Source organism: Schistosoma haematobium, chromosome ZW, assembly GCF_000699445.3.
Source record: "Schistosoma haematobium chromosome ZW, whole genome shotgun sequence".
NCBI lineage: Eukaryota > Metazoa > Platyhelminthes > Trematoda > Strigeidida > Schistosomatidae > Schistosoma > Schistosoma haematobium.
In genome coordinates this window covers 44164690-44179792 of record NC_067195.1, presented here as the reverse complement: position 1 = coordinate 44179792, position 15103 = coordinate 44164690, and the positions used below count along the sequence as shown (strand labels likewise).

At 31.3% G+C, this 15103-nt stretch overlaps 1 protein-coding gene across 1 annotated transcript in view; it reads right to left on the bottom strand.

The window, feature by feature from the left end:
• FRRS1_3 (DOMON domain-containing protein frrs1L) overlaps window positions 1-15103 on the bottom strand; it is a gene marked incomplete at its 5' end in the record, with an annotated part of 32848 nt that overhangs the window by 5264 nt on the left and 12481 nt on the right. Inside the window, 4 exons of the mRNA XM_012938983.3 lie at window positions 230-488; window positions 2433-2766; window positions 3845-4086; window positions 9058-9174. Of these exons, the coding sequence (XP_012794437.1) occupies window positions 230-488; window positions 2433-2766; window positions 3845-4086; window positions 9058-9174 (952 nt within the window). The remainder of the gene's footprint in view (window positions 1-229; window positions 489-2432; window positions 2767-3844; window positions 4087-9057; window positions 9175-15103) is intronic.

Sequence of the window (15103 nt, the reverse complement as noted above, 5' to 3'; positions counted from 1 at the left end):
CATTTATATATTAGGTTGTTAAAGTCGGCCAACAATATAAATTTCATAGCCATGAACACACTAATGATGTCCTTGAATATAAAACAAGGTGATTTAACTTTGAGCAACTAGCGTCAGGTATATACTCTAAAAAGTCACTAATATGTTACTGGATCGTCTAACAAAAAGTGAGACCTAATGAAACAAACAGGAAATAACGAGCAATAATACTTTGAAACATATGTCTTACTTTTATTTCGACGATAATAGAAACATCCATGTATCTCCAGAGTAATTTCAATAATAAATTGGAAGATTACAAAAAATATTAAAATCCATAATGGATAATTAATAAATTGTAGTTGAAGGCCAGCAGCAGGCATACGTAAACCTAACATCATTGTTGGTACAGATAGTACATAAGCAAATGTCCCAATGAAAAAATGTATCCAATTAAACCAAGGTCTATATTCATGGGCTGGATTACAACGGCATAATGCGATAATTGGCTTAAAAGAATGAAATGTATGAAGCAAATTTAAAAGGAATTAAATACGTCAATAGATTCCCCTTTGATATAATCGATGTTGAATATAGAAGAAAAAAGAGATGTTTTTGAGGCAAAAACTCTCTAAATCATAAATAGATTTAAAGTAGCGAACCAATGGATGGGTATATTTATTCAGGTGTTTTATTAGAAAGTCAGACTGAGACTTAACTTGTGGGTCAACATACGTACAATATGTGTCGAGTAAATAGTAAAAAACAAGAGTACAGAAGCGAAAACGTACACTGAGTTTACAGGAATCACATTCGAGTAATGGAGGTTAGTGATGAAAATACTCGACTTGAAGCATCAAATTTGGACCCCACTTAACTTACTTCAATTCAGTTAGTTGGGTAGTATTAGTAGACACACACACAAAATATGGCTCAAATACAAGTACATAAACTTGTGCTCGATAGGTGAATTACAACGCAAGAATAGGATCAGAAAACTATGCCATCTACAAGGTTACCTGATGAAACTCCGTATTATGCAAATATCAGTAAGAGCTGGTTAATTGAGAAAGAAAGCAGTCAATTTGTTTGAGTCATGAATTCGCTGATTTTCTTGGACTATTCAGGACTTCAGAGAGTACTTGTTTAGGTCTTATTAAACAACTGAAACGAATATAATTTAACTATACTTAGTTTCTGTGACTTCTACCTATCACATCTACTTGATTTCTGTCTATCAAATAGGAGCAGCGATTAAGTAACTAATTTAATGACTAGGTGTATTGATTTTTCTATACATCATGACTTAATATCAGTATGAAACTCTAAGTTATTTACCAATGAGATCTTTTAACCCAAAGGTCAGTAGTTTGAATACGGATAAAACAGAGGATTTCAGATATGACTTGATATGATATTGATATACTTGAATGCTATTACGAGTTCACCTTACTCGGTAAACGGAACGAAGGTCAAAGATACAGTGACACGATAAGGCTAGTCTAATCCGTTGTCCCCAGCCCTGCTAACTAGATCAAGAAGTCTTGATGGGGCATAGAGAATGTGTTCTACAAGCACCCAGAAAATACGACGTCACTAAGCACACAAAACAAGCTTATTTATACAATAGTAGAAACGCTCTTGGGATAGCTACAAAATAGCGTACTAAAAAAATCCGTCAACCAATGACAGTCAAGGATTTCCGAGTGCGAAATGTAAGCTGTAGGTCAACTAAGCGTCTCTTGGCCCGAAAACATAAAATTTAAATTTTCAGAATAAAATTACAAAATTAGGACCTTTTCCAAATAAGTTCTGGGGACCTAACGTCCTCAACAGTTATGAAAGATGAAAGCGATGGAGTACGGACTACTTCGTAATTCTTGATTAATCATTATTCATTATCTGGTAATTATTCCCGCCGTCTAATCTTGATTAAATCTTTTTACACATAAATTACAGTTCTGATTTAGTTGGTCAGCGATCGGTAAGACTATAATTTACGGACGACCCCTGAGCAACGCTAAAATGGCCTTGGAATGTCCACCTATTACCAAGGTTAAATGAGAATGATATATTAGTATGAGAAATTAGGATTTACAGTTGAATGTTAGGTTTAGAAATTAGATTTAATATTTTCATCACGAACTGACATCAGCTATAACACCAAAATGGTATTTAACCAAATAGGTGAATGAATTTCGCATCAAAATTCAAGGTTTGCTATCTTAGATGTGATTGGTTCGTTTATAAATTATAGTATCACACAGTGATTCTATATCCTGGTAACTGTGTTGTTTGGAGGTCCAAGTTGAGGTTATGTCAACAAACTATCAAGTAGATCATTTCAATACTTTTAGTTATTTATGAAGTTATATAGATAGATAGATAGAAAATTTATTTATAGATGCTAAGGAAATATGAAAAATTTCTTACAAATCATATATAAAACTTACATTAATCAAAGCCAAAGAGAAGACAATTAAACCAAGTATTGGATGTATATAATATGGATATGCTGTTGCTTGTGAATAACCTTCACAATAGATAAAAATCAAAATTATACTAATACACGTTAAACCGACACATATGCCTTGTAATATTCTATGAGATTGAAACCAGACACGTTCACCTAATAGGCCAGAATTAGGCCATACATCTTTGTAATAACGAGCTAGTATAATACCAATACTAGCGCATAATACCCAAGCTAATACCATAAGACATCCATGAGTTTTAGCAATTGCAGAACCACGACCAATTATACCTGTCATACTTCCATAAATAGGTCTGAAAAAAGGTAAAACAATTGATTACAATTATATGTATAGATCTAACATTGAATTAATAATCACAAAATTATAGGAAATTTAATGAAAACAGATAGATAACAGTTGGTAATCAGTGTTGATGGTGCTCTATTGGTAAAGTTAAAGAATACAGACTTGATATGTTGAATGTTTAGTGTTTATAGAGGAGGAGGGATTTAAACTTTATTTAAATATACGCATACCTAATCAGTTAAATATGTACCATTAGATGGAACATGAGTAGGATGGAAGGAGGTTAACGGTTAGTAAATGAAGACATGATATTTATCTATAAAGTCATTGGTCGTTATGAAATTATTCCTCAAACTAGACTATATAACTTTGATGATACGTGTTTATTGATATTAACGACTAATTATTTATTTTGTATTGGTACGGATTTGTTAAAATTAGTGTCCAAAACAATTTTTGTCAAAATAATAGAAATATCGTTTATTCTAACAATATTCAAATGCATAAGAAATAAATCTGTCAAATTATCTTTCCTAAAAAATATCCTAACGTAATGGGAATAATTGACCAAATATTTACTTTATCCTACTTACTTGGCTATGACAACACACTTGGTTAAAGTTTTGTTTTTATAATATGAAATTTCAAAATGGCAGTAACATTGCTCCTGCTCACGACAACTAGGAATCATTCGTTTCTGAATAAATTGTAGATAGTATTTTTCGTAATTCATCAGTGTGAAATCGTCTATTACCTTCACTTTCGAAACGAAACAATTTTTTTTATCAAAGAAAAATATTTGTCTTCACTTGGATCGACCAGGGATTTGTGTAACTTTATTCTTTCCCTTACCGATTGAAACTTATGTAATTCAGTATACAACGGTCAGAAAAGTTATTATTAAGCTATTTCGATTGCAAACGGTCAATTAACTACCCTTTTTCATTCACTTTACAATAAATAATCCCAGAACTTTTGATATAAATTTACAAGAAAACCAATATATTTTAAAAATTTCACTTTTATAGAGAAAAACAAGCCTACAGAGATTTAAAAAGGAGATCAAACATAATTCAATTACTTACGAAGTAATGACAACCGGACGTTGAGACACCGATTCTCCACCAGCAAAAGGACGACCGAATCCGTCTTTTTTACGTTCAACACCACGAGTAACAATCAAATGATATGCATTCGGTGATGTTAAATCCATTAATTGATGAACCGTATCCAGTGGTCGAACACGTCGTCTAAAACGACATTGTAATGTACCATCCATTGCATTAAATGTACCACCTAAATTCTCACCATCTGTTATTAATAATTCCTATGAATAATAATAATAAATGAGCTCGAATAGATCTGATAAATTGAAAAATGTTGAACAAAAAAAACAAGTTTATGAGAATTTGTCACCTACGTTGTTTAATAAATAAATCAAAGTCAGATTAGGTAATATTCATGCAAACTATGGTTTTATCTTTTTCGAAAAACTCCACTCCTTAGCAGGATAGATTCTTGATTATTACTTGCTCGAGACTAGATCGAAATAGAACGCACAACTTGGTTCATTCTTCAACTAATCAACGCTAGCGGATAAACTGAGAAGATATTAGAGTATTCCTGTGTACGTCATATATGTATGTTGACATTTTACTACATTACCCTTTCTTGTTCGAATTTTTGGGATGCATTTTTGTTTACTTTCAATTTGTGTTCTGATTTAAAACCAGTCGAATGAAATAGTGTATCCAAAGAACTCTAGACAGCATATATTTCCAAAAACCTAGGAAACCATTACCCCTCAAGAGTTACAAACTCCTTTAACAGTCAATTCAATCACGAAACTACAACTGAGAGGATTATAATCAGAAGAATAATTCATGTTTAAATAGATAAAAACAAGGTAGATGTAAACTTTCAAACATTGTGAAATCGCCTCATACTGCATAAATAACCGAATTAACGGAATGCAATAAAACTAAACCTAAATAAGAGAGAGGAAAGTGAATTCTAAGAGCAGAGTAGAGTTTATAAAAGAAGCACAAAGAAAACAAGCTTAAATATAGAATAGCAAGCCGTTGTGTTATTAATAAACTATGAGTGATTTTAGATTAAATCCTTGAAAAAAAATCACTCCCTCTCTAACCGTTCATTTTAGTCGTCTTGAGAACCATAATTAGGATGTTTCGAACACTTTACTGCAAGTGTCAAACGTAAGACATTTGGAATAAATGGGATACATTAGTTTGACGAATCTGAAGTTTACTCTTTTTAAGCTTTACTTGAATCAATAATGAAGATTAACTTCGAGACATAAAGTATCCAGATATACATCAGTCAATTTAACTATGCATTAATAAGTCACTCAGTGATTACTTAAATTCTCAACCTTGTTCAATATTTATACATACTGGGAAGATACAAATCCATATCATCAATAGGATCCTGGAAAAAAAGGGTAAATATCATACAAACAGTGCAATGTCATTATTACAGGTGTAGTGTGTCCCATGAGATGCATACACAAGAAACATTACTTGAATGTTTATCAATGAGGCAATAAACTTTAGTAACTGCATTGAATATATTTATAATTACATCTGAAAAAGATTGTTTTGACCCTTCATTTAGATATATATTCACTGCAATAAACGAAATCCAGCTACTGATTTTCTAAACTTGGGAATGTAGTCTTGCATTCAGAAATGATAAAACACAATCATTGGTTTTTAATATTCAACTAAGCGATTGTCGTTGTTATTATCATCTCTAAGACCTGGTTATGAACACATACCTTTCTTCCGACAACTTTATGACACACAATTTACATGTGGTTTTACTCATTTACATGCATTTTTGTGTGAAATATTTTGCAGTTACGCGAAGCAAATGAGAAAAAATCAGGGTGTAGTGAACGAGTGCGGGGACAACCAAATGTATTTAAATACGAAATTACAGAATCACAGTAAAATCTGAAAACCATACAGTAAACACTTTATTTGCAAAATGTCAATCACTTATTAAAGACTTGACTCTTCCTTAATTTACACACCAATCACTCTCTGTTCCCGTTCTCTTATCTTCGATTTTCTTAACCTTTTGTATCCAGGCATTTCACCTTTGATTGGTGATATATACCATTTATATCTGTCGATATCAACAACACACATCACAAGGACACCTACAGAAAAACCAACTCGCATTTGTCCAGCTAAAAAGGGGACCATATTAGGATTAGTAACATTTGTTTGTTATGCACCAACTTAACCTTATAATATCGTAGATTGTATACATAAATTAAGTTACTGATTAATTAACATCAAATTCATTGAATAAAAAAAAAGAATTCAGAGAAGAAAATCTTTTTCGTTGGATTCTCTTTTTCTTATTCAATGACACAATGGGTTATTTTAACTATCCAGTTCAATTTATTTAAATTTGACTATTCATAAGTTTAAGTAAAACTTGTAAAAACTCGGTTTATTTAGATTAAGTTCTGGACTCATTTTTGATGTTCAATAAGTTCACATCTGTGTGTCCATATCTTCTTCCTTGCATCGAGCCATACCAGGCCTTATTCCAATATAACACTCGCTAAAACATCATGCTATACAAGTCACATCTGACATCAGTCATTTACATATTTATGTACAAACACTGTTTCAAGTTTACGACTAATTGACTGGCTATAATAACATCATCTCTGCTTCAAAAACAGGCAGTATAATGAGAGGAGGATGAGTTCACCTATGTACAATTGTTTTTTCGCTAAATACTGGACAATAACGTCCACATATAAGTCATGACAGCAAAGAATAAGTAATTTGTAGGCTATGCCTATTCATTTGATAACATCTAAAAAATAAAAAATACATGTATCTGGAAAAAAAAATTACAGAAAAAGTGTATTTTAGCCATCTTGTAGACAAAAATATCAAGGGACAAAAAGAAAGGAGTTTACAATAGAAATCGACACGTGAAAAAATAACACTACAGGGACATTAAAAATGTATGAGGATGATAGTTTTCCCTATGATTTAAATTATTTCTATGAATATATCTTCAGCAGCTCCCAATTAATTTTATTTTAGGCTAATATGATTAGGCTATGTGATTCAATAACTTAAAAAGTCAATACTGATTGAAACCCATTCGTTGCAGCTTGTACGTAGCAATTTGACTACTGTTCGTTCATTGTTAAAGAAAATCAATAAGTCTGATATTTAACCAGTGCTACAATTCCTGAGAAATGAGTTATTAGTTTTCTCATTCAGTGAACATATATTGGCTGATCAGACTACTAGTAAACTCACATAACAGGTTGACCCCAGGTATCTCTAGTGTTTAGTCTTATAGCAAGTCAAGATATCATTCACCAACTGATTCCAGGATTCAATATCCTATAATTTATTTGGTTGACTGCAAAATAGTACACCTAAAATCCACCTCAGAATTTTGATAACACGATGAAAACTTCTAGTACAAAAGGAGTAACAATACCGTAAATTTAGAACTAATTTTGTTTTTTTTTTTTACGAAAACTGTTTCAAAATCTTAAGATATAGTACAAGCTACTAATATCATTTATATCATGGGGGTCTTTGATGCCCTATGTTCTATTCATGTATCTCTAGTGAAATTATTCACAAAAAAAATTATCCCCACCACACCCTACCTCCAGAGTGCAGTTGTGTACTTGATGTCCAATCCATTTTATTCATAATTTTTTGTATTTGTAACTTTATATCTAGCGTGGATCGATAAAGAAAAACAGAAAAAGTAGAAACATTTCCAAATTTCTTTTTACTTTGAATTAATAGAGATGTAGGTCAAGGTATTCTTCAAAACAAAATTGGTTAGTTTATTATGTATGTGTGGTTATATACATACGTACATAAACATTTATCGACATCAATATAGTACAATACTTTGTAACAAAGTCATGTCGCTGTGCTAATACAGTGTGGCAACTTGAACTGATACACATATGTACCAGGTTCTACGTTGCTGATGACTGACTAACTGACTGCCAAAGACAAGAAACACTATAAATAAATTAAATTCCGAAAATAATTATATATATATATATATATATATATATATATATATATATATATAATTGTGGACTGACAAAATGTGTTATCTGGTAGTACTTCTATATAAATAACCTACGCAATTGAATAAGTGTATAGGCGTATACGTGTGCGTATAGGTACACAGCTTACCATGTAGATCGGTTTAGATTATATCAAAACAAATCTTTGCCTTAGTGGGAGAGAGGAACGATGTAGTTCCAACTGTTACATAATCAAGAGGCAACTAAGTATAGTACCGATAGTGAAATTATTTTTTTATAATAAACAAATAAGCAAAATGTTTATAGAACAAAGAATAAAAAGTAGTTATGTAATAAAATAAGTAAAACAACTTTTTTATTCTCTCTATTAGTTGGTAAGTATATAAATATATTACCGCAGAAGTATAAATAAAATTATGAATCTTAGCCAAATGTTTCCAGAAAACAATAAGAAAAATTTAAAGGTATATATCAAGAGTTTTTTTTTCCTGATTATAAGCAACAACGAAATTTGACATCAGGAATTATTTGGTCATTTTCAGAAAAAAATTGTATAAATTGAGAAGTTATTTATTAAGAGGTTTTATGTATCAATGTTTGAAACATTTCATATGTGAAAGCTAATCGTATTAACCGGTGACGACGAAGTGGGTCAGGGAAGATTTAAACCTCCAACTAGAAGATATAATAAACAATTTTCGGTTTAATACTTTGCATTCATTTATGTAAGTCATCTATTAATGTTCTCATAAGCCAATAATATAATCGAAAATTCACTCATTTCAAAGGAATATCAGGATTAAACTTGAGTTACAGCGGAATTTAAATAAAAATTCTATTGAAATATTGTTACATACTGCCTTCTTTCTTACTTCTACTTATTGTAATTTGTGTTTACGTGTACATTTCCATCTGTTTTGTTATGGAGTTAACTTTTGAACAAGGATAAGTTATAGATTTTTCAATCTCAATTACAGGTAATTCATTACAATTTCGTTAATTGCGTTTAATGTTAGCAGATATTTTTCCGTTATTAACAACTTTTAAGTAATTATTAGTAATTACATTGAACAATATAGTTTTACACTGTCGACAAGAAATAAATGATTAAGAAAGATTAACTTTTCCTATATTTTTTTTCTTAGTGTCAAGGCATGTTTAGATATTTAATAAATTGTGTGTGTTTGTGAATTTTATGACGATTTGCACTTTACTTACTTCATCTGGTCCATTATAAAAATTCGTAGTTTTACCAGCTATATCATTATATCCAGCTCGAATATTCACAGTATTTGTTGATGATTGATAATAACAGCCAACGACACCATCGTCACCCTATATTGTGAAGTAAAAATGAAAAAAGATTATCCAAGAGAAAAATATGATTTGATTTAACAAGATTTAAGGATAAATGATAATCTTTTTGTAATAACTTACTATGAAATATTTTTCTAAATAGCCATAAACACTAACTGAAAGGAGTACAAACCGTGACACAAACAACAAGATATAAAAAGAAATTTATCCATTGTACACGCAAGTAGATATTTGAACTCAGTAAATAACATGCTGGGCATTTGAAGTCAAAAGTAGTGGGTTAAAGTTGCAGTGTGAATATCAACAGTGAGATGCAAGTACATCTAGCTGAAGAATCTCAAATAAGACGATCCATGAGTCCTGAGTTTTACTGCTAGCCACTATCCGACTATACTATCAATATAAAAGATAACTATATTCGGTGCTGAACCAATAAGTAATCTCGAATTAATATTTCATATTGTGGAAGATTGTAAGCAAAATATACATCAAGGCTTATAGATTAATCAAAATTGGTTTACTAGCCAATCTTACTGCGAAACAATCTTGTAATTGTTATATTCGAACTCATCAGTTTATGAACATGAAGCTAATTAATCGACTCAAGTAATTATGTTTAAACGAAAAACTTATGCGGACCTCAAAATGAACTACCAACTTTTTGCTAGTTACTAAACCTTGAGAATACAGATAAATTGAAAATACATGGTTGAAATGTAAGAAAACTTAGATGAGCACAGTAATTTAGCATCAAATTATTTTCAAACGTTTTAGTTGTTTTTTATCAATTGTAAAATCAAAGTATGTTCCGCATCAAAAAGATCATTTTAATGGTTCTAGATTCAGATCATTGTATAAAGTGGTAAATATTTTCTAAATAACTTGAGAAAGCTCCCATGTTGTTTGCTTGCACACTGGTTAATAGGCTATTAAAATACTGTTTACAGGTAACATGTGTGTCATTTATCCAGTGAATCCACTAACACAATAATTTACTGGGATATCATATTCAAACAAACATTGAAAAAGAAAATACTTAGTCAGTTATTAATATTTTTTGGTCGTCAAGGGAAAACGGTTACAGTTAGTACCTTGGGACCTATCGGTTTGATAGTGAAAAATACTTTATAACTTCATACATATCATCTAGTGTGCTTTATCGTAATTATCCCAATGAATGGCATTGTTGTTATAGTATTTTGACTTGTATTACCAATTCTGGTTACTTTACAAACAATTATTTTGAAATAGCCTTCAAATATTTAGTCAAAATTATTTCAATCTTATTTACTGTTAGTCCAAAATTTAGATCATGTAATAATAATCACGTGATTTATTACCTAGGTTCTGGATGCTGAAATGTACTGAAATGATTATATACATGGTAACTACACCTACGTCCAAAAACAGTATCTTTATTAAGAAACCAACCTTACTTTTGACTTATTAGAAGGAAAAAACATAATTATTCAGTGTAATGAAAACTAAATTATCTAACACGTATAAATATCCCAAGTGTGTGAGCGACAGTGATCTGTGACTGAAAAATAACAGTTTCGAGATAGGACGAGAAATGAGTGCCAATAGCAATGATTTCAATATTATACTAATGACGTCCTCCTTGCGGGGATTTTAGAGATTTTATTCATTTTACCCAATTTCTGGTATCAGAATTTGACATGTAATTTAATAAGCTATCATGTGCATCCCAGTAAATACATATTGTCCTTTTTTCAAAAATTATGATTCCTAATTTCTGAATAACATCCTTACTATAGTCACGTGACAGAATAGTCAGTGTTATAATGATATAAAACACGAAAAGCTTCCACTAACAGCCTGAGATGTATGCTATGGCAATAAGACCAAAATTTAGAGGAATAACCTTAGAACAGCTTTATTGAAATTCATTGTAGGTCATATTACTCAATCTTTTGGATCATAGATTATGATTACAGCGTAGGCTCAAACTACTAAGTCCACACTTGTCAACATTGTTTAAGCAAACAGCTGATGACTTCATGTAATAGAACTATGTATTTGTTCACCCAATCTTTTTTCAACACACTTATACACAAGCGAACAAACACTGAAGTGACTAAGGAGATAAGCACAATAGTTAGTTGATGAAATTGGTAGTTCAATGGTTGAGCAAACAATTTGCCTTCAACTATCTCGAAAATGTATACTGTAACAACGTATAGTAAACGACTTAATAAACTATGCGAATTATTAGATCACATAAGTGTTTTCCTTATTGATATGGTTTTAACTATTAACCTAGATTGAGTGAAACCTTAGTCAATGGAGATGAGAATTATTCATCCCAAAGAGCTTCGATGCCAAATTTTTTGGCATATAGCATGCATATACACAGTAAGACGCAGTAAACATTGTTTATCTAATTCAAATGAAACTGAAATTAATCGGTGAAAAAAAGGTTAATGGAATAATTACTAATCATACTGTTTGAGAAAACAATTTAGAAGAGAAACTTTTCCATTTTATTTGTAATTTCTAATTAGGAAATAAAAACGACGAAGTTTTTGCATCTTGTAAATTATTCTTTTTTGGATCAATAGCTGGATTTAAGTTAAATTTCCCGCCTACGTGACAAGCATAACTCGGTGAAATATGCTTCACAACACTGGTATGCAGTAAATTTTTCTGCAATTTGTATGTCGACCAATCAACATACAGTGAAAGTGCACACTTATAAAAAAACAGATAGTAAAATAACCAATCATATTTTAGAAAAAACAAATATTGATTTCTGTTGGTAATTTTTACGTGATGTTGGCAAATACTTTTTAGCATAATTCATTTCTTGTTTCGTTACTTATGTAGGCGTCAGCAAGCGCGCCCGAGATTTTCCCTTGAGTGTATAACAGCAATTTGATCAATTTTAAAGTATTTACATTGAAAGTTTCATGAAAAACTGAAACAGTCGTATTGAGTTTTAGAATACAATTCTTTTTATCTGGGAGGATTTCAGTCTTCTTATTGCTTTCACATACAACTCTTGTAAATTGAGACGCCAAAACTCTATTCTGCTCACAGTTAGATCACGTTTCTTATGACTGGCTTGGAAGTGGAATACAACAGTAGATAACTGAACACAATTACTTTTATACCACCGTTGTTTACTGTTGAGTTAGAAAAATACATATACGTAGTTTCCAGTGGCTGGTTGACTTCTAAAAAATCGCCCTTGTACTCAATAGTGTATGTGAACTGATTAGTCACGTGACAATAATACGTATTATTCAGTATGGTGAATACCAACAGTTTATAAGCGCTTATTCTCGTTACAAAAATGAACGTTAGAAATTAGAAGCTAACTAAAAACTACAAAAGTAATAGTTCTTCTACTACTCAGGGATTTTTCTTGACAACCTTGTTTCGCAGTGTTAATGTGGTGTAGCAACTTGGGCCGATGCATATGTACGTTAGGTTCTACGTTGCATATGACTGATCCACTGAGTGGAAGTTATAAGTCTGAAGACTTAAGAATATTCTAAGGAATTAGTCAGATCCTACACAAAACTAGGTTAGTGTTTATCACGTTATCACATTATTCTTTATAGTTGAACAAGAGGTAAAGAATGGATCATAAAAAGTTCGTCCACTGACATCTTGTTGATAGTCGACATCAAGCTGATCTCAAAGTGGCATTTGAAGCTATTTGTGAAACTAATCCAATATATTGTACTCCTCAAGACTTCGCCTTCGGAGTACAGTGTAAATTATAAGGGATTCACTTGAATATAGTTAACTTATGTGATCAGAAGAAGTCTACACAGCCTCATTTTCTACCCTGATCCCGCAGGCCTAATAAAAAGAAACTTTCGAAATATTGCTTAACATATTCATTTTCTCCAATACACTCGTTTAAAATGTTTTACTTCTTCATATTCTTTTGAAAACAGTTTAACAAGTTAACTACTTGACCAAATCTTTCATTTTCTTTTACCAATCACTATTAAGTATATACTCTGGTAGTATACTACGAAATTTTCAATTCTTTTTTTAAATTTTAACTGTTAATTAACAACTTCATCGAAGATCTTCGATATGAGACAACTAATCAGTAGTAGTTAAATAGTACACTGTTTGTCATAAGGTCGGATGGTCTTGGGTTCTATCCCATGTGTTGTCGTGAATGGGAACCACACTGAGCAACTCCATAAAAAATGAAACAGCTATATAATATTACTTGCTGATTTCTAATGATAATGTGTTGAAAGCTAACTTTGATTTAAATAAGCTTTGTAAAAACCGCTAAAATTAATTTAATATAATTCTTGTTGACAAACTTATCACAACTAGTATTGTATAATATTACACTCCGTTTTCTTGAGAACTACAACACCGTTAGTGTACATCCAGATGGTTAAAGGCGATTGCAAAGAGATATTGCTTAGCTAAGCCTGTATTATTTCGCCATAATTTGTTTAAAGATATCTAATACAAATGATAATGGTAGTAATCCGCTGTTAAAGAGGTTTTTGTTAATTTGAAACAACAAGAGTGTTGATAACAATAACCTAAACAAACAGAGAGGGAGATTTACTAATAAAAACAGAGATAAGGAACTAACTGCGAGAGGTGAAGACAAGACAAAAATGAGTAGGTAGTAGGTATGAAGTAGGTTTTTAAGTCTCACATCTGTGACCTGAACAATTTAGTGCATAGTAATAGTAGCAGTAACAGTAACTAATAATAATAACAACGGATACTATTTACTTAATTTAAACGATTGTATTTGTGAGTGAAAAATATACAAAGACGCAGTCTAAAAGCAAGTTTATAAGTTGGTCTACGATGTGTGAGTAATACTTAATAGATGAAGACTTATTATCTTTTCACTGATATGCTCGTCTCAAAAGGTTTGATAGAGTCCGAATAAATGATATAACTATTGAAAATCAGATGACTAGACATATAGAAGTGTAATACACTTAGTTAACATAATTTATGTATGACATTTGATGGGATGTAACAGATGTATCTCCCATTTTATGTGTGAGGACACAATTACTGACGTGTTTATATCTAAATAAATTTACTTAAATGCATATGTTAAACGAATGACTGTAAAATTATGCTATTTTAATAAAGTGAGTTAATTGTGAGCATTTTGTGGGAAAAACTATTATTAGTCAGTAATGGAATGAATGAACTTGAATACTGATATGCTTTTCTTCTATCTAGAAGATAATAACTGTATTAACGCATAAAACATGGAAAAATAACATGAAATAATATTATTACCTCCATTTTTTACGACTGCCACATTTTTCGAATACGAAAATTGTACAAACAAATGTAAATGTTTCGAAAATGCGAAGCCTTACGACAACACAAATACTGTAATTCAATTTTGATTGTTAAGAGAGGTAGTCTAACGATTAAAGTGTTTGGATTTCAACTTTTAGGTTCACATTTCCATCCTTACTGCACGCCCACTTCGGTTTGGATGGTCGGATAGTGTGAGTAGTATATGCTGAAAGATGTGGCTGAGTCAACTACATTAAGCTGTACCCAGTGGTTTAGCTAAATTATTTTCATAATAATAAAAGCACGTGCATAGAAGAATCGGTTGCTTATATATTATCAACATGCTTTTAAAGTGTGTGTCAGAATTCTTACCTTTACTTGTCTCAAATTCATTTCATCTGAAAATCCGACAAACGTAAATATCTGTGGTGTCGGGTGCTGTGTCAAGCCCACGTGGCTCATTTTCGCTTACAGACAGGCCAATTTATTCGCCCTTCTTGAGTCACATTTTGACCTTGTTAACCATTCGCTTATTAATCTTGACTGTTTTTATATGGTTATGCGTGCGTATATTGCTTACCCTATTCATCGCATGTCTGTAACCTATTTTCGGTCTGACTATAAATATGGATTGAGGCTTGATTAAATCGAGTTGGTTTACATGCCT